The sequence below is a fragment of the Bos javanicus genome, chromosome 10 (assembly GCF_032452875.1).
Source record: "Bos javanicus breed banteng chromosome 10, ARS-OSU_banteng_1.0, whole genome shotgun sequence".
In the NCBI taxonomy this organism is placed as follows: Eukaryota; Metazoa; Chordata; class Mammalia; order Artiodactyla; family Bovidae; genus Bos; species Bos javanicus.
In genome coordinates, this window is record NC_083877.1 from 10,414,183 (window position 1) to 10,435,569 (window position 21,387).

At 38.0% G+C, this 21,387-nt stretch overlaps 1 protein-coding gene across 2 annotated transcripts in view; it reads right to left on the reverse strand.

Annotated features, from left to right (window-relative positions):
* The window catches only part of HOMER1 (homer scaffold protein 1), a 140,635-nt gene that overhangs the window by 28,045 nt on the left and 91,203 nt on the right, over positions 1–21,387 (reverse strand). For both annotated transcript variants that reach the window (XM_061430042.1, XM_061430041.1), the window contains exon 6: positions 1,248–1,404. In XM_061430042.1, the coding sequence (XP_061286026.1) occupies positions 1,248–1,404 (157 nt within the window). The remainder of the gene's footprint in view (positions 1–1,247; positions 1,405–21,387) is intronic.

Below are 21,387 nucleotides of genomic sequence, written 5' to 3' on the forward strand. Positions count from 1 at the left end.
TCAGGGTCGGGGAATACATAAAAAGGATAGCTCCTCAATGAATGTTTTTTGGATTATAAGTCAATTATCCTAAAGTTTTTTTTTTTTAATTGTGGTAAAAAAACACAATGAAAAACACGGTAAAAATTTATCCTCTTAACCATTTTTAACATACAGGTCAGTGGTATTTGGAGACCCGGGTTCAATCCCTGGGTCGGAAAGATCTGCTGGAGAAAGAAATGGCACCCCACTCCAGTACTCTTGCCTGGAAAATCCCATGGATGGAGGAGCCTGGTAGACTACAGTCCATGGGGTCGCAAAGAGTCAGACATGACTGAGCGACTTCACTTTCACTTCGGTAGCGTTAAGTATATTCACACTGCTGTGAAATAGATCTCCAGAGCTTTCCATCTTTCAAGATGGGACACTATCCTCATCAAACAACAACTTTCCCCTTCCCCTCATGAATTAAGTTTAAACTTAGCATAGAAAGGTATTTACTCAGGTTCTTACTCTCCCTCCTGTCTCTGTTTAACTTCAGTCTTACCTCCCCTGTCATCCTGGTCATCTTATACTCCTCAAATTCTGCTCTGATACTAAGCCCATTTCCTAACGTCTATGGAGTTCACTTCTTTAAAATCATTTTTAAAACAGAAGCTAGTGGCATTGGCTTCCTGTTGGGTGAATACATATACTTTGGATTAAAAAATTCTTTCTAAGAAATTGTTTGGTCTCCTGATATTAATTTTTCTTTTACTGCCCCATATTTGTAGTATTGCCCCATATTTCTAATTAAAGTTTTTATCTTTAACTTTTATAAAGACTTTTCTACCTGTATTTTTCAAATTGTTCTTTAAGAAATAAAGTAAAATAATAAAAGCATTATCATTGCTTCAGTGTAATTATATGTCAGTTCAGTATCTCAATTTTCTCAGGAATTGTACAGAGTCTATATTATTGTTCCTATTTTACAGATAAGAATACTGAGCAGAAAGAGGGCAGTTAAGTTACCAAAGGTCAGACAGCTAACAAGTGGCACAACAGGAATGTGACATTGGGTGTTTGGACTCCAAAGCTGTCCAAATTCCTTCATTCTCAGGAAACTGCAGAAAATTGTTTTCTTAACCAATAAACCCACATATAATACAACCCATATATATGTTTTGATAACCAACAAAAATCTCCAGAAGAGGTCCCTGTGCTGAATCTGCATGTAAATTAAGACAATCTGGGGCTGTCAGTCCTCAGGTTAGCAGCCCCGCACTTACCCGCTTGTGCAGCCGCTCTGCTTCCTCCTGATACGCAGCAAGCTGCTGCTTCCATTGTTTCACATTGGCAGTAGACTCCAGCAGCGCTGCAGTGAGTTTGGCATTGTTTCCTTTGAGGGTGGCCAGTTCAGCCTCCCAGTGTTTGCTGATTGCTGAACTAAAGTAAAAGAAAAGAAAATTCCACCCATTACACTGACTGTTGTTACTTTAAAGAGACAGCAGTACTCAGTCCTAAGATTTGGTTTATAATTCAAAAATGTTTCAAAGACTCCCCCCAAAGAATAAAAACACAAATATTTCACTTAAATGCTCCTAATGAATAAAACCTATCAAATAAATAAATATAAGTATTTCTTTTGAAATTGATTTATTTGATTTATTTAATAAATAAAACAAGTTGATTTATTTATCTTATTCAGAGTTTTTAAATACCCCAAATAGAAAAATCTGCTGCAATAAATTAAACTTGGTACTAACAACTCTGATAGAATTCTGGTGTCACTTACAGAACAAAACTAAACTTAAACCAATCACTTTTTCCTCATTTTATGTTCTACTTGTTAAGTTACCCAGAGTTAAGTATCTCAACAAAGACAATTTTCTATTACAAACACAATTCTGTTAAGTGAGAAGGGCCCTCTCAATAATTCCTTTCTTAACTTTCCAATGAAGAAACAGTTACCTAATTTCACAGAAAAAAAGGTGGTTTCTCTACCTCCTTATTGAACAACTTACTCCTATTAGTGAAATTCTACTAACCTCATCCCATTAACTAACTAGTAATGATAATAGGTTTCTTTAATCAGAATTTTAGTTTTTGAGAAGTTATTTGCATCACAGAGCAAATGTTTCGGTGCATTGATATTTTATAGTAATCTTAATATATATATATAAAAGAAAGCATCGTTTCAATCATCAATATTTCTAAAGCTCATCACCAGTAAGAATACATATCAGTGTATCAAGATCATTTCTGTGGCATTCTTTCCAAACATGCATAACCATCATCCCAATTTTGAAAAAAACATATAAACCCAAACTGAGGAACATTCTACAAAAAAGCTGACTGGCACACTTCGAAAGTGTCAAGAAAAGGTAAGTCTGAGAAACAGAATGGAGGAGACTTAGAAGAAATAATTAAATACAATGTGGGATCCAGATGGGTTCCTAGAACATAAAAGGGACATTGGTGAAAATTAAGATCTGTAGTTTAGTTAATAATATTGTATCAATGTCAATTTCTTGGTTTTGAAAATTATATTCAGTTCAGTTCAGTCGCTCAGTCGTGTCCAACTCTTTGTGACCCCATGAATCGCAGCACACCAGGCCTCCCTGTCCATCACCAACTCCCGGAGTTCACTCAGACTCACGTCCATCGAGTCAGTGATGCCATCCAGCCATCTCATCCTCTATCGTCCCCTTCTCCTCCTGCCCCCAATCTCTCCCAGCATCAGTCTTTTCCAGTGAGTCAACTCTTCGCATGAGGTGGCCAAAGTACTGGAGTTTCAGCTTTAGCATCATTCCTTCCAAAGAAATCCCAGGGCTGATCTCCTTCAGAATGGACTGGTTGGATCTCCTTGCAGTCAAGGGACTCTCAAGAGTCTTCTCCAACACCACAGTTCAAAAGCATCAATTCTTTGGCGCTCAGCCTTCTTCACAGTCCAACTCTCACATCCATACATGACCACAGGAAAAACCATAGCCTTGACTAGGCGAACCTTTGTTGGCAAAGTAATGTCTCTGCTTTTGAATATGCTATCTAGGTTGGTCATAACTTTCCTTCCAAGGAGTAAGCGTCTTTTAGTTTCATTGCTGCAGTCACCATCTGTAGTGATTTTGGAGCCCAGAAAAATAAAGTCTGACACTGTTTCCACTGTTTCCCCATCTATTTCCCATGAAGTGATGGGACCGGATGCCATGATCTTCGTTTTCTGAATGTTGAGCTTTAAGCCAACTTTTTCACTCTCCTCTTTCACTCTCATCAAGAGGCTTTTGAGTTCCTCTTCACTTTCTGCCATAAGGGTGGTGTCATCTGCATATCTAAGGTTATTGATATTTCTCCCGGCAATCTTGATTCCAGCTTGTGTTTCTTCCAGTCCAGCGTTTCTCATGATGTACTCTGCATAGAAGTTAAATAAACAGGGTGACAATATACAGCCTTGACGAACTCCTTTTCCTATTTGGAACCAGTCTGTTGTTCCATGTCCAGTTTTAACTGTTGCTTCCTGACCTGCATATAGATTTCTCAAGAGGCAGATCAGGTGGTCTATGGTTATGTAAAATGCTAACACGAAGGTAAGCTGGGTGAGGGTATATGGAAATTCTTTGTACAGTTTTTGCAATTTTTCTGTAATTCTAAAATTAGTTTTATTTTATTTTTTTAATTTTATTTTATTTTTAAACTTTATATAATTGTATTAGTTTTGCCAATATCAAAATGTTTTATTTATTCACCTTTTAAAAATTTATTTATTTTTAATTGAAGGATAATTGCTTTACAGAGTTTGATTGTTTTCTGTCAAACCTCAGCATGAATCAGTGATAGGTATACACATATCCCCTCTCTTTTGAACCCCCTCCTAACTAAAATTAGTTTTAAATGAAAACTTAACATTTTTTCTGAAGTTCATAGAAAAAATTTCATCAAACATAAAAGGACAAAATCAAACAAGTTATTGATTTAACAGGACTCCTCTGGTGGCTCAAACAGTAAAGAATCAGCCTGCAATACAGAAGACCCGGGTTCAATCCCGGGTTGGGAAGATCCCCTGGAGAAGGAAATGGCAACCTGCTCCAATTTTCTTGCCTGGAGAATTCCATGGGCAGAGGAACCTGGCAGGCTACAGTCCATGGGGTCAAAAGGAGTCAGACACAACTGAGTGACTAACACACATTAATTTAACAACCAATTTCTATCTTTAAAGAGAAAGCACTTCCCATTTCTTCTTTTGTGGAATGATTTTTCAGATTCAGATTTTCTGATAAAGTATGCACTGATTCATCTTCTCTAACTGAATATGGATTTTTAAACCATCTACCAATTTTTCCACTACAGACATTAGTTTTATTTAAATAGACTTTACAATCTGACAACAAAAGTCTTATTAAACTAATTTAAACACTTGATATACGCAAGTATCAAACCTCTTAAAAATGAAAAAGCAGAGAAAATGATCTTGAATATTTCTGAAACACATATGTTGAAAATTTCTCAGTTGTAACCTTAGATTATCCTGTCTTTATAAAAGGAAAAAGAACAAAAATGGGAGTGTTATGTTTTATTTCTCTGGGTTTTATTTTACAATCTGTAGGTAGAAAAACCCATTAAGAATGTGAAAACTCAGCCTACTTCACAATTATTTCGATCATTATTTGTGTGATATCAGATTAGTCTCTCAACTGTTTTGATCTTCAGTTCTGTGTATGTCAAATGAAGACATTAGTTAACATCTGTACTGTCCAAATGTTAGTCACTAGCTGCATGTGGCCATTTAAATTTAAAGTGCTCAAAACAAAACAAAGTAAAAAATTCAGCTTCTCAATCCCTTTGGGTGCATTTCGTACAGTCAATAGCCACAGGGGACTAGTGGCCACCGTACAGGAGAGCAAAAATACAGAACTATCATCACAGAAAGTTCTACATTTCCCACTGTTTTTTTTTTTTTTTTTTTCAATTTTTTGCATTCTGGGCTGAACTGTGTCCACTCATGAATGAATATGTTAAAGTACTAACTCCCAGTATCTCAAAATATGTGTATAACTTGGAGACAGGTCTGAAAAGAGGTAGTTAAATTAAATGGGGCAATTAGGGTGATCCTTAATCCAATATGACCTTATAAAAGGTGTCCTTATAAAAGGAGATTAGAACACAAACACGCAGAGAGGAAGGTCATGTGAAGACACTGGAAGAAGCCACCTGCAAGCAGCCACCTGCAAGTCAAGGACGGGTCTCAAGAAACAACACCACCAACAACTTGTTCTCAGACTCCCAGCCTATAGAAAATAAATGTCTACTGTTTAAGCCACCCTGGCCTGTGCTATTTGTTAGGCCAGCCCTAGCAAACAAACTAACACTATGTATAGCTCAAACACATTATGTATCTAAAGTACTGTGATTCATAATAAACATATATTTTAGTTCTGTATCTGCCTCTTGAGAAATTTGTATGCAGGTCAGGAAGCACCAGTTAGAACTGGATATGGAACAACAGACTGGTTCCAAATAGGAAAAGGAGTTCGTCAAGGCTGTATATTGTCACCCTGTTTATTTAACTTCTATGCAGAGTACATCATGAGAAATGCTGGACTGGAAGAAACACAAGCTGGAATCAAGATTGCCGGGAGAAATATCAATAACCTCAGATATGCAGATGACACCACCCTTATGGCAGAAAGTGAAGAGGAACTCAAAAGCCTCTTGATGAAAGTGAAAGAGGAGAGTGAAAAAGTTGGCTTAAAGCTCAACATTCAGAAAATGAAGATCATGGCATCCGGTCCCATCACTTCATGGGAAATAGATGGGGAAACAGTGGAAACAGTGTCAGACTTTATTTTTTGGGGCTCCAAAATCACTACAGATGGTGACTGCAGCCATGAAACTAATAGATGCTTACTCCTTGGAAGGAAAGTTATGACCAACCTAGATAGCATATTCAAAAGCAGAGACATTACTTTGCCAACAAAGGTTCGCCTAGTCAAGGCTATGGTTTTTCCTGTGGTCATGTATGGATGTGAGAGTTGGACTGTGAAGAAGGCTGAGCGCCGAAGAATTGATGGTTTTGAATTGTGGTGTTGGAGAAGACTCTTGAGAGTCCCTTGGACTGCAAGGAGATCCAACCAGTCCATTCTGAAGGAGATCAGCCCTGGGATTTCTTTGGAAGGAATGATGCTGAAGCTGAAACTCCAGTACTTTGGCCACCTCATGCGAAGAGTTGACTCATTGGAAAAGACTCTGATGCTGGCAGGGATTGGGGGCAGGAGGAGAAGGGGACGGCAGAGGATGAGATGGCTGGATGGCATCACTGACTCGATGGACGTGAGTCTGGGTGAACTCCGGGAGTTGGTGATGGACAGGGAGGCCTGGTGTGCTGCGATTCATGGGGTCGCAAAGAGTCGGACACGACTGAGTGACTGATCTGATCTGATCTGATGGTTCCTAGCTCAATACTTCCCCCAAACCCTTTGAATTTCCTAAGCAAGAAGAGCAATGGGAGTATCTTTTTAATAATATGTGGTCTTCTGTCCTTAGTTTCTGAAACTAATCCAGAGCCATAAAGGTGAAATGCATCTTGTTATTCATAAATAAAGCCCTGTTCAGCCACAGCTGAGTTTATGTTAATGAGGTGACTTGGGGGGATGCCCTAAAGATGGGAGGACTGAATGCTAAGGGAACCAACCACATGAAAAGAGTTGGAACTTTCAGTCTCAATCCTAGATTACTAGGGAGGGAAGGGGGACCGGTGACACCAACGGCCAATGATTTAATCCATTTTGCCTGTGTAATGGAGCCTTCATAAAAACCCAAAAGGATGAGGTTTGGAGAGCTTCCATGCTAGTGAACCAGAATGCATTCATGTGCCACTCTGCTGGGCCCTAAACCCCACAGAAGGGGTTCCTGGACAGAAGTTCCAGGAATCCTCGGGTGAAGGGAGAGGCTATCACTATGGAAAAGCCACAAAGCATGGTCAGGACCCTTTTCCTCTATGGAAACAAAGCCTTAAGCCATGGGAGAAGGGGAGAAAATCTTGTTACCATCACCCTCCCGGTCACAGATGAAAACCTGCGGTAGCTAGGGGAAAAGTAGGAGAATAAAACCCTAAGATAGCCCGTGAAAAGGACAAGAAATAGTCTGAGACCGTTAGAGCTCTCCAATCTTGGGGGAAGGGGCAGGAAACTCTTGCATAAGACTCTCAAGTTTACAAGGCTGAATTCATCTGCTACTTGTAGGGACAGGATCACTGAGAAAACCCTACCCTGATACCCTGGGATTCAGTGCCTGCCCAAGATTGAGTGGATGTGGAAAATTGAGACTCTTAACCTATCCTCTACCATCAAGCTGAGAGCAGCCATCTACTGGGGGGAGGTCAAGAGACAGACCCCCTCTGAGGCAAGGGTACACAGGAAAGACCAAAAGCTGAGGGAGGAGCAGAAACAGGAAGAAAACCTTCTAGCGATCAAATGCCAACTCTATGCACAAAGAAATGCTAGACATGTTTAAAGCCTGTGATGCACTGTGGTAACCATAGCAACAACATTCCAAATCCAGGTCAACCCCTGAGTAAACCAGCTTAACCTTCATATAAACAGGCTAGCAGAAGAGTCAGGCCCATCTCCAGGAGGAAATACTATTTATCTTCATTGAATGCCTTGCTTCTGGCAATCAATTAAAAAAAAATTATAAGACATACCAAAAAAGCAAGGGGAAAAAACCTATTGCCAAGAGAGAAAGCAATCAACAGAGTCATACCCATAGACAACGCCAATGTAGAATTTGTCAAAACAAGGAGTACTGTTGGTGGGAATGTCAACGATGGAGAACAGTGTGGAGATTTCTTAAAAAACTAGGAATAAAATTACCATAAGACCCATCAATCTCACTACTGGGCATATATCCTGGGAAAATCACATTCTAAAAGACACATGTACCCCAATGTTCATTGCAGCACTATTTACAACAGCTAGGGGAAGCAACCTAAATGTCCATTGACAGATGAATGAATGAAGATATTGTGGTACATATACACAGTGGAATATTACTTAGCCATAAAAAGGAACAAATTTGATTCAGTTCTAGGGAGGTGGATAAATCTAGAGCCTGTTATACACAGTGAAGTATGTGTCAGTAAGAGAAAAATAAATATCATACATTAACGCATATATATGGAATCTAGGGAAATGGTACTGGTGAACCTATCTGTAGGGCAGCACTAGAGATGCAGACATAGAGGAGAGGCTTGTGGACACAGTGGGGAAAGGAGAGGGTGGGATCAACTGAGAGAGTAGCACTGAAACATTCACATTACCGTAGGTAAAACAGATAGCCAGCGAGAGTGTGCTGTATGACACAGGGAACTCAGTCTGCAGCTCTGTGACAACCCAGAGGGGTAGGATGGGGTGAGAGACAGGAGGGAGGTTCAAGAAGGAGAGGACATATGTTTACCTATGGCTGATTCCTGTTGATGTATGGCAAAAACCAAGACAACACTGTAAAGCAATTATCCTCCAATTAAAAATAAATTTTCAAAAACAAAGAATATGAAATAGCTACATTAAAGGTTTTAATGGAAAAGGAGGATACCCTATATTGTCAGATGTTGAATTTCAACAGATGTGAAAACTATAAGAGTCAAATGGAAATGCTAGAAGTAAAGAATATAATAGAGATGAGAATTCTTTTGACAAGTTCATCAGTAAACCTGACATAGATACATAAAAGTCAGTGAACTTGAATCCAGACAAGTAGAAATTAGCCAAACTGAAACACAAATAGAAAAATGAATGAAAATAAACAGGGCATCTAAGAAGTGGGGCAATACCAAACTATTCAACCAATGTCTAACTAGAATCCCAGGAGAAGAGAAAAAAAGGCTGAAGAAATACTTGAAGAGCTAATGGCTAAGAATTTTCAAAAAATAATAAAATACATTAAATTACAAATCCAGAAAGCTCAAAAACATGTTACACACAGAGGAACAAAAGTAACAATTATATCACAAACTAAGTAATTCAGAAGACAAAGGAGTGACATTCCTGAAAGAAAACAATTCTCAACTCAGAACTTTACACACATAACTCTCTACATGAAAGTGAAATAAATTAGCAGCTTTTCAGATAAACAACTGCTGAGAGAATTCATTATCAGCAGACATATACTATAATATTAAAGAAAGTTCTTCAGGTGGAAGACTATGACAAAAAATCGAAACTTGGATCTCCACAAAAACAGGAAAATATGTGATAATGATTAAAATGAAGATAGTTATCATTAAAGGTCTAAGGCAACCCAAAGGAGAAAAAATAGTCTTTTAAACAAATAGTACTGAAACAACCAGATAACTACACACAAAAGGAAAAACAATCTTGGCTCATATCTCATATTCTATACAAAAATTAACCAAAATGTAAACTTATAGAAGAAATCATAGAAAAATCCATGTGTCCTTCAGGTAGGCAAAGGGTTGCTTAGATACAACACCAAAAAGATGATCCATTTTTAAAAATTAAGAAAAGAGAGACATTCTCTTTCAAAGACACAATTAAAAAATGAAAAGAGATTCTGGAATACAAGAGTGGATGAACAAACAAAAACCAATATAAGATACCACCTTAGCAAGAATGAAGGAGAAAACCACGTGATCATCTCAATTGATGTAAAAAAAAAAGCACTGAAAAATTTCAGCACGCTTTTGTGATTCAAAGCACTCAATAAACTTGGACTAGAAAGAAATTTGCTAACATAAAAAGGCCATATAAGAAAAGCACATAACTGATAGCAGACTCAGAGGTGAAAGACTGAAGCCTTTTCCTTTAAGATCAGAAAATAAGAGAAGCATTACTACTTCACCACTTAAAATTCAATATGGTACAGAAAGTCCCAGCCAGAGGAATCAGGCAATTAATAGATAAAAGGCATCTAAACTGGAAAGGAAGAAGTGAAATGATCTCTGTTGTGGATGACATGATCTTATATGCAGATAATCCCAAAGATTCCACAAAAAAAGCTGTTAGAACAAATGAGTTCAGCAAAGCTGCAGGATATAAAAATCAGCACACGAAAATTAGTTGTGATTCTATAGATACTGAACAATGTGTAAAGGAAATTAAGAAAACAATTCCATTCATAACAGCATTAAGTAGAATAAACTACTTAGGAATAAACTTAACTAAGAAAGTGAAAGACCTGTACAATGAAAATAAGTTGTTGAACGATATTAAAGACACAAATAAACAGAAAGACATACCATGGAGATGGATGGAAGATTGAATATTGCGAAGATGTCAATACAACACAAAGTGATCTACAAATTCCATGTAATCCCTATCAAAATCCCAACAGTGTTTTTTAGAGAAACAGAAAAATCCATCCCAAAATTCATATAGGCATCTCAAGAAATACTGAATAGACAAAACAATCTTGAAAAATCAAGAACAAAGTTAGAGGTCTCACATTTCTGGATTTCAAACTTATTACAAAGCTACTGTAATCAAAGCAACATAGTATGGACATAAAAGCAGGCACACAGACCAAAGGAACAGAAAGTGCAGAAATAAACCCTCACATATGGGATCAAATGATTTTCACATCTGTGGTTGCCATGGCCATTCAATGGGAAAATCACAATTTTTTCAACAAACAGTGCTGGGAAAACTGGATATCCATATGAAGAAGACTGAAGTTAGTTCTGTGCTTCACATCATATACAAAAAATAACTAAAAATGGATCAAAGACCTAAGCATAAGAGCTAAAACTATAAAACTCTTCATGAGAAAATATATATATGAAAAGCTTCATAACACTGTACATGATTTCTTGGATATATCATGGGCAATAAAAGAAAAAACAGATACATTTGGACTATGGCAAAATTTAAAACTTCTGTGCATCAAAGGATACAATCAAGAGAGTGAAAAGGCAACCTACAAATTGGAAAATAAATTTGCTAAACATATATCCGGAATATATGAAGAACTCCTACAATTCAAGAACAAAAAAACAAGTAGGCTGATCACAACACAGACAAAGGACTAGAATAAACATTTCTCCAAAGAAGACACACAAATGGCCAGTAAACAATTAAGAAGATGTTCAACCTTGCTAGTATTAGGGAAATGCAAATCAGATCCACAGTGAAATATCACCTCACACCCATTAGGATGGCTACTATCAGAAAGGCAGAAAATAACAAATGTTGGTGAGAATGTGAAGAAACTGGAACCCTTCTGCACAATGGGTGGGAATGGTAAAGTTGCTACAGAACACAGCATGGCAGCCCCTCAAAAAATCTGGAATAGAATAACCATATGATCTAGCAATTCCAATTATTGGTAAATATCTAAAATGCATTTGTACAACAGTGTTCATAACCGTATCATTCACGATAGTCAAAAGACAGAAGCAACCCAACACTCCACTGACTCATGGATAAACAATATGTGGTATATACACCATACATACAGTGGAGTATTACTGAGGCTGGAAATGTAAGGAAACTTTTATACATACTACAGTATGGAAGAACCTTGATGACATCACGCTAAATGAACTGTCAGTCACAAAAAGACAAATACTATATGGTGGTTCAGTTGCTCAGTTGTGTCTGACTCTTGCCACCCCACAGACTGTAGCCCTCCAGGCTCCTCCGTCCATGGGATTCTCTAGGCAAGAATACTGGAGTGGGTTGACATTTCCTTCTCCAGGGGATCTTCACAACCCAGGAATTGAACCCAGGTCTCCTGCATTGCAGGCTGATGTTTTACCCGCCGAGCTATGCAGGAAGCTCCACCAGGGAAGCCCTAGGCAAAACTAGAGGGACAAAAAAACAGATTAACTGGTTGCTAGAAGCTGAGGTACCAGGGACAGGTTGACTACAAATGAGCAGCAGAGAATTTTGGGGAGCGATTGAACCTTTCTCCACCTTGACATTGTTGATGTGTACACAGCTGCACACATTAGTCAGGACTCATACAACTAGATACTAGAAGAGATGAATTTTACTATATATTATACTTCAAATAAAAAACATCACACAATTAAAAGGAAAAAAAAGTCTTTCTAAGCCCTAAGCACTTCTGAGATCCATCCCCTCCCAAACGCTTTCAGGTACAGAACACTTCCTTACTCTGTAAGATGGCCCACCAGATACTCTTTCTGTGACTGTGGGACTACAAATAACAAGAGCTGGAAAGTCAGGTCTTCTTAAAATGGGCAGAATGGCCTCTAAGCTTCTCTGTATTTGTTGGCGTGGGAAGAGACTGGGTGGTCAGGAAACAACAGCTGTGACAGAAATAAAAGAGCTGGAAACAAAAAGGAAGGAGGTGAGGGCAACTGGAGATGGCGATAAGAAGCAGACGGGAGAGACAGGACCAGAGAGGCAGAGACGCATAAAGGAAAGGAGTGGGACATGGACAAGCTGCAACCAACATGGATCTGTGCAGGAAGAAACCAAAACAACGCCCCTGGAACAGGAAACCAAAAGATGAACATACAGAGCTTTGAAATACTATAACTTGTTGTCACCTCATATCCTTGAACATGTTCTGAACCTCTAATATATTTTAAGTAGTGATGTCTGGCCACAGAGAAGCTGATCAGTGGGTTCCCATTAACCTTTTTCTTATTTCCTCTGCAGAGCCTCAAAGTACAGCTGAGTGCACTAAAAAAACAAATGCTGAAGAAACTGTCACATCCAATATTTGTATGCATATTGCATGTGAGTACAGTAAACTGTAATAATTTGAGATCTAATAGACCCAAAATGAATACCATAGCAAAGCAGTTCAATGCTAAGTTTTTGTGTTTCTGCATTTTTTAATACTTGTTTCCAAGGTAAATAAGTATGTGTCATTAAGGCAGTTTTGCAGTACCAACCAAAATTTATCTTTATTGGTAAATCTGAATCTTTGGGAACATTCTTGCTTCCTGTACTTTATAAGCTACTCCTTTAATAATCTGTCTTTCTAGAGCACAACTCGGGAAATAAGATGTTTTTGATTTTTTGTCAATCTGCTCTGTTTTCTCTTTACAGCTTCTTTATATATTCCGTTCACCATTCAGTATATTAGAATATCTTCCACAATTTCAGCTTATAATGAATTCTAGAGTAAACTGAAGAAGGTCCACATGTGAGCTATCTCAGATGTGATCAGCCCTTACATATAATATTAAATGCTTGGCACATTCTTGCGATTTTGCAAAAACATTGTTCCTTGCTTTAATCTACAACTCTAAGATAGCATATTCCTCCCTGCCACAGACTGATTTTTAGTGGTAATGAATACCTTGCGATTAATTCTGATACATGTTACATTTCAGAATACCTGTTTAATAAATGTTGGGGTTCTCTAGCTAGTAATTTGGTCCTTTTTTACAGGTACAATTTTGATAGTTTCACATTAACTGTTCATGAAGAAACTGTTTAGCTGGACACATCAGAGTCAGAAGAGATTCTGAAATACCACTATGATCTCATGTCTGTAGCTGGACTAAGGGCAAAATAATTCTTTATTCTTGTGACTGTTTGGTAAAGTTTCCCTTCAAAAAGGACCAGCTGGTTTCCTGTTGGCTTCAGCTCTAGAAGTCAGATGAGGGAGTTCAAAACACTCCAAAAACATCATTTGAAACGTTCTTTAAACTGGAATTTTACTGTTTTTCTTTATCTAACATCAGAAAGAAAGTAGTAAACTTCATTAAATTAGTTATGTAAAATCTAAAAGAAAAAGTTGTTCAAAAGTACTAACAGATGTAACAAAATGAGAGTCTTAGGCACAAACAATGCACTTGTTTAACCTGTGGAATGAACCCTACACGTGAATGGTTAGTTACAGGACTGAAGAAAGCTGCCTTTCTTCCATACTTCCTGGTCGGCATCCATTATCAATCTCTGAAAAGGCAGTTCTTTGTATATACTTCCTAATAATCATGTTAATTATGTAAAACCATGAAAAATATCCAGAGAAGCTTTCAAAAGAGAATTTAAGAACAGGTTGCAACAGGCTTACTTCCTGACATTAATCTTGGTAGGGAGGTCACTCCCTCACTGTGAGAGTAGGAGGGCTGATGCCAGCACCCCAGACGCTGCTCGGTCTCAGGACCTGCCTGTCGGTTTCTCTCCTCACTGCCCCTCCACGCCCAAGAACACAGAAGCAGCCTATCTGTGTCCCTAGGAGCTCTCGTGCCGGCCCACTGGACCCAAGTTAGTTCCACTGAGAAACAAATGCTTTATTGATACAATATGAGTTATCCTTTTAAAAAAAGGAAAGAAATACCTTTTAAATGAAAGGAGAGTAACTCTGTATTGTTTATAAACAGTATTTAAAGAAACTAGTATACTAAAGGATTTTTCTCCTAGATACAGCTGAAAGCCTAAATTTGCCTAAATGCCTAACAAGTTGCCTCTCCAAGCTGACTGTAATTCTAGCAACTTCCTGACCTTTATGCTTATCCTTGCCAGATGGTCCCATTGCTCCATTCCTACTCTCCTTTAGGCGCCTGCCTCTAGACTGCTGCCTCCTCTGACCCTTGGCTTCAGTGTTTGCCATAATAATCTCCCAAGTTTTACTTTCCAGCTCAGATTCCTTCCCTGTCTCACAATCCATTATCTCTGCACAGAGCCTGGTGTATCTGCATTAACACACAATACAGAATGTGATGGCTTCTGGCAAACAGATGAAGACGTGGTTGCCGTGAAGTTTTAAAGACAGACCTGTCAGGAACCGGAAACCGCATGGTCACACTTAGGAAACACAGTGTTCAGTACGGAATTGGAATTTAAGTATTAAGGCTTTTAATAAACAATGGCTTGGAAGAAAATCTCAGAGACAAGAGTAAAGTCTTTAAAGAAACACTGTATCACTAATGTTATTGACAGCCCCAAAAGACAATACTGGGTTGAAAAACTGGACATAAATTATAGAATCAAAGTGAATCAAACAGTTGGACTCTGAATTTGATGAAATTATAGGAACTTTTAAACCATTTATTTTACATCCATTACATACGTACCAAAGTCTTAACATAGATATGTATAAATATATCTGAAAGAGCTGTTATAGTAAATTTAAATTGACAGTGTTTTTTCCCTGGTAGTATGTAAATAACAGTGTTGTCTTATCAAAGGACCGTGTAGAATCAGCTAAACTACAGAATTTGGCTTAGTCCTGGTAAAGAAACTGAAACACCATTGACTTTTCCAAGGAAGTTATTAATCTGAAGCAAATTACTTCAAAATGTCTGATGCATAGCTGTATCAGTTTGTAGATAGAAATTTCTAAGTTGTGAAGAATTCTGTTAAGACTCTGATGCTGGGAAGGACTGGGGGCAAGAGGAGAAGGGGACGACAGAGGATGAGATGGCTGGATGGCATCACTGACTCGATGGACGTGAGTCTGGGTGAACTCCGGGAGTTGGTGATGGACAGGGAGGCCTGGCGTGCTGCGATCCATGGGGTCGCAAACAGTCAGACACGACTGAGAGACTGAACTGAACAGAACCAAGAAAAAACTGTGAAACAGTGATTAAAAGTTTAGGCTCAGAAACATCAAAAATTAATACAATGTTATAATTACATCTCAATTTTCAAAAGGCACAGGCTCAGAACTCTGTTATTGACATGGTTCAAATCATGGTTCCAGTCATTTGCTAGTTGTAGGACCTCAGGCAGGTAATCAAATCTCACTGCATCTGTTTCATCATCTGTAAAATTAGGATTAATACTAACTCTTCTCATTGATTTTTGAGGAGTGAACAGCCCAAATAAAAGTACCCTTGAAGAAAGCACCTAACGGTCAAATGTTAGTGCCTTTTGTATATGTACAGGCAATGAAGAATCCCGAAAGAATCTTCAGCGAGCTATAAAGCGAAAAAGATTTAACATTAAATATTTCACAGGAGACATTTTTGATTAATGATGTAAGTAACTTAGATATAATGCAAGGAAACCACACCAGGTGTACACGCCATGACTTCTGCTGGCACCCTTGGGTGCTGCAGGATACACTATTTATAAGTTTAAACCTTTGGTGTAGACCTAAGAATAAATTTATCACGCTAATGAGGAGTAAGACAGTAAGTTAACAAAAATGATTGTCGTAAAGTGGTACGGTTGATTTCTGACTGTGAAGGGTGAGAAGAGAGGGTATAAGGGAAAGGAGAAAAAGCTATCTAGTGGGCCTACTGCTAGTTCATAAATGAGAAAAGAATTTACTCCAGGTGATACTATGAATTATGCATCTATTACCTTCATGCAAGTCAATACTTGTGTTGGTTTCCCTCTTATAAAAACTGATTAGTGACTAAAAACTTCCATTGGAAACTTAGGCAGAACTTGATGTTAGAGTATTCTATTGGAGAGGTGTCTTCAGGGAAACAGACTTATATACTAAATAAAGAATTATGTTTCTCTTATCTCTTATGAATACACATCTATCTTCTACAAAAAAAATGAGATCAATTAATATTAAGCCTGTCCTTTTCTTTATAGGGTAAGAGCATTATAATCAAACTTTATTCAAGAAAGAAATGAGTATTTTTATCTGTCCATCCATAAGTTTTGAGGCTAATAAGATGCCTTTTTTCTTGCAAAGTAGGTCACTTAAAGTCCATCCTAAAAATTGTTCAGCACAATATTTAGTATTGTTGAGGAGAAACATTATGAGTAAAAATCACAGTACTGGCAGAATGGAAAAGATGCTATTAACTGAGACTTTGTCAAAACTAAAATTGAGTAGAAATTATTCAGTAAATATATTTACTGAAAATATAACTTTCAATAAAATCTGATTTCTAATTTCTTGTTATAAAAAATTTCATTCTTTTAGAAACCCACTGTAATCAATAATTTAACTGACCATTACTTGATACTCACAATCGGAGAACTTCTGCATCTCAGTCTGCTGTTGTTGTCTAGGCACTAAGTTGCGTCCAGCTCTTTTGTGACCCCATGGACTGTAGCCCACCAGGGTCCTCAGTCAGTCAGTTCAGTTGCTCAGTTGTGTCCGACTCTTTGCGACACCATGGACTGCTGCACGCCAGGCCTCCCTGTCCATCACCAACTCCCGGAGTTTACTCAGACTCACGTCCATCGACTCAGTGATGCCATCCAGCCATCTCATCCTCTGTCGTCCCCTTCTCCTTCCACCTTCAATCTCCTCTGCCCATGGCATTTCCCAGGCAAGATAACGGGGTGGTTTGCCATACCTTCCTCCAGGGGATCTTCCCGACCTAGGGACCAAACCTACGTCTCCTGCACTGGCAGGAGGGTTTTTTTAATCACTGAGCCACCAGGGAAGCCCCGCATTTCAGTTTAAATTTGTTTTAAAAAATACAGAGTGAAGTAAGCCAGAAGGAAAAACACCAATACAGTATACTAACGCATATATATGGAATTTAGAAAGATGGTAACAATAACCCTGTGTACGAGACAGCAAAAGAGACACTGATGTATAGAACAGTCTTTTGGACTCTGTGGGAGAGGGAGAGGGTGGGAAGATTTGGGAGAATGGCATTGAAACATGTAAAATAGCATGTATGAAACGAGATGCCAGTCCAGGTTCGATGCACGATACTGGATGCTTGGGGCTAGTGCACTGGGACGACCCAGAGGGATGGTATGGGGAGGGAGGAGGGAGGAAGGTTCAGGATGGGGAACACATGTATACTTGTGGTGGATTCATTTTGATATTTAGCAGAACTAATACAATTATGTAAAGTTTAAAAATAAAATAAAATTTTAAAAAAAAATGAGGCCAGAGTCAAAAGACATAACTTCAAATCACTTAAGTTTGAATTGTAGTATGAACAAAATTTTACTTGCAACTATTATTGCTTTTTAGTTGAGGCAGATCATCATTAACTTCATTTATTTAAAGTATATATGAGCTATGTATATCATATGGAAAAGTAAGGGCCCTGATCAAAAGAATTATGCAAATGAACTTTAAAAAAGGGAGATGGTACTAAGGCAATATAGCTCAGAATTCCTAACAGCTTAGTCTGCTCCGATTGACTATTATCAAGACAGACTTTTTTTCTATTTCCCTCTAAAGTCTGCCCACTCAGCCTGGATGGAAGCCAAACTCCAAGAACCAACTTTACTGGCCAAGCTGATGAAGACTGGCTGTACTCCAATTTCAGATTAGTTCAGCAAGGGTCACCACTTTAGCAATAGGAAGATGATACAATTAAAATCATCGTCAGCAGGATATTTGCTTTGTATTGTTTTTCTAGCAACAGTGACAGATTTGAACATATCCATTCCATAAACTTGAATGTCCCTTGCCCTAACACTTCTTCTGTAACCTGTGACTTTGAAAGATTTTTTGTTTGTATGAAGCTATCACATATGATACCAAGATCAGTGATGTGGGCTTCATATGCACCAAGCTTAAGTAACTGAATTAACTGTCTATTAAATGTAAATGTTGTTATGGATGGGGACTTTCCTATATAACAACAGAGCTAAAACTTGAATTAAGAGTCCTGCCTTAATGTTTTTCCAACTAAACCATAATGCCATTTTTCACATGTGCTATTCCTCTGCTCTGTTATTTATAATAGGCTATATGCAGTCATATTTAAGGCTGTTGAGAATGCCATGCAAGTGAGTACCTTTCAACTAGCTTAGAATGTGGATTAATAAAATTCCATAATTATCAGATCTGTTGTTGTTCAGTCACTAAGTTGTGTCCGACTCCGACTCTGTGACCCCATGGACTGCAGCCCACCAGGTTCCTCTGTCCATCGGATTTCCCAGGCAAGAGTACTGGAGTGGGCTGCCACTTTCTTCTCCAGGGGATCTTCCTGACTGAATCCATGTCTCCTGCATTGCAGGCGGATTCTTTACTGCAGAGCCACTGGGGAAGTCCAATTATCAGATTATATCAATACTTGTCAGGAATGAAATGAAAATGAGAAAGTTGGATCAAATTCTTGGATAGTCTGATAAAGTATGAATTAAACAGATTTAAGTTATTATTCCAAAGGCCTTCAACACCACAGCAGAATTTGCAAAACATATTTTGAAATGGATAATGGTTATAAATATGGACTGGCTGATACAGTAGGGTCTCCATACTTCTTTTTGAGGATATGAAAACAACAGACATCCCGGTCACTACACAACTCAAAATCAAAAGACTTTATATTATAGAGATGTTCTACTTAAGTTTACATGAACATATGAATATCTGTGTAATAACTTCAAGGGCATTCTGTTATTATTTGCTACGCTCTTTTCCACAAATGAATGCAGATTCTACTAAATCTAGGCTCTTGGCACAAAAATATGCCTTGAGGTTTACTTGGTTTATAAACGACTTTCAGAAAATCACCCCAAATAACTACGTAGTTCAGCTTTTATTATATATATTATGTTTCCCAAGTTAGTAAAGTTCTTACATAAATAACTTATAGGCTGGTAATGACTGATTTTTTTTTTTTTTTGCTTTTCAACTAGTTAAGTTATATCACTGTGACTGTTACTGATTTTTAAAAAACAAATTAAAGACTTATAATCCCATGGTCACTGCAGCGTTACTCACAATAGCCAAAATATGGAAACAACCTAAGTGTCCATTAATAAATGGTAAAGCTGTGGTATATACACAATGAAATATTATTCAGCCACTGAAAATAAGCTGGAATCAAGATTGCCATGAGAAATATCAATAACCTCAGATACACAGATGACACCACCCTTATGGCAGAAAGTGAAGAGCCTCCTGATGAAAGTGAAAGAGGAGAGTGAAAAAGTTGGCTTAAAACTCAACATTGAAAAAATGAAGATTATGGTATCCAGTCCCATCACTTCATGGCAAATAGATGGGGAAACAATGGAAACAGTGACAGACTTTATTTTTTTGGACTCCAAAATCACTGCAGATGGTGACTGCAGCCATGAAATTAAAAGACACTTCCTCCTTGGAAGAAAATCTAAGACCAACCTAGACAGCATATTAAAAAGCAGAGACATTACTTTGCCAACAAGAGTCTGTCTAGTCAAAGCTATGGTTTTTTTCCAGTAGTCATGTATGGATGTGAGAGTTGGACTATAAAGAAAGCTGAGCGCCAAAGAATTGATGCTTTTGAACTGAGGTGTTGGAGAAGACTCTTGAGAGTCCCTTGGACTGCAAGGAGATTCAACTAGGCAATCCTAAAGGAAATCAGTCCTGAATACTCATTGGAAGGACTGATGCTAAAGCTGAAACTCCAATACTTTGGCCACCTGATGTGGAGAGCTGACTCACTGGAAAAGACCCTGATGCTGGGAAGATTGAGGGCAGGAGAAGAAGGGGACGACAGAGGATGAGATAGTTGGATGGCATCACCGACTCGATGGAATGAGTTTGAGCCAGCTCTGAGAGTTGGTGATGGACAGGGAGGCCTGGAGTGCTGCAGTCCATGGGGTGGCAAAGAATCAGACATGATTGAGTGACTGAACTGAACTCAAAAAGGGGTACACGCTGTCACTTGCCACAACATGGATGGACCTTAAGGACACTTAAGCTAAGTGAAGTATGTCAGAGAAGACAAATACTACATGCTATCACTTTCATGTAGAATCTAAAAACGGTGAATGCAGAGAAACAAAGACCTCAGTGGCAGTTACCAGGGCACTGGGCTGGGGGAAAGGAATCAAGCTGTTGGTCAAGGAGTACAAACTTCCGGCTCTTAGACGAAGAAGTTCTGGGAATCTAATAAACAGCAAAGTGATTATAGTCAATACTGTATTATATACTTGAAAGTTACTAAGAGGTTTTTGAATGTTCTCACCACAAAAAAGAATTGGTAATAATGTGACCTGAGATAGGTGCTAGCTAACACAATCATTTGCAGTATGTATAAATGTATCAAATCAACACACTGCACACCTTCAACTGATACAATGTTACAAGTCAATTATATCTCAAAATGGAAAAAATTAAGACTTAGGAGAAGCTCTATGTAAATATAGATCTGAAAAGCTAGGTTCCATGCTAAGTTTTTTTTAAGGATTATATTAAAATGATACGACTTGTGGCAACTAACTTAATAGACAACTTAAAAATGTTAATCTTTTGAGAGTATAAACACACTCCCAGATGCATTTTTGTAAAAGTGAACAGAGAAATTCAAGAAGGAAGACAAATTTAGTTTAGATTCCATTTACTGATACCACTTAGGACTATATCACAGATGATATTAATAAACAGTGCTGAATTATGTTATGGATATATAACCCAGCCAAAAGTACTTCTTTCTTAAAATTTTAGCCATTGACAATCATGTGACAAATTCTATAAAATTTAGGAATTTATATATTTTGGCTCTTGATTTCTATTTGGAGAAAATCAAACAATCAAGGAAGTATTAGTTTGTTTTCTATCAATGCATTGAGTGCGTGCTAAGTCACTTCAGTTGTGTCCGACTCTGTGAGACTCTACAGA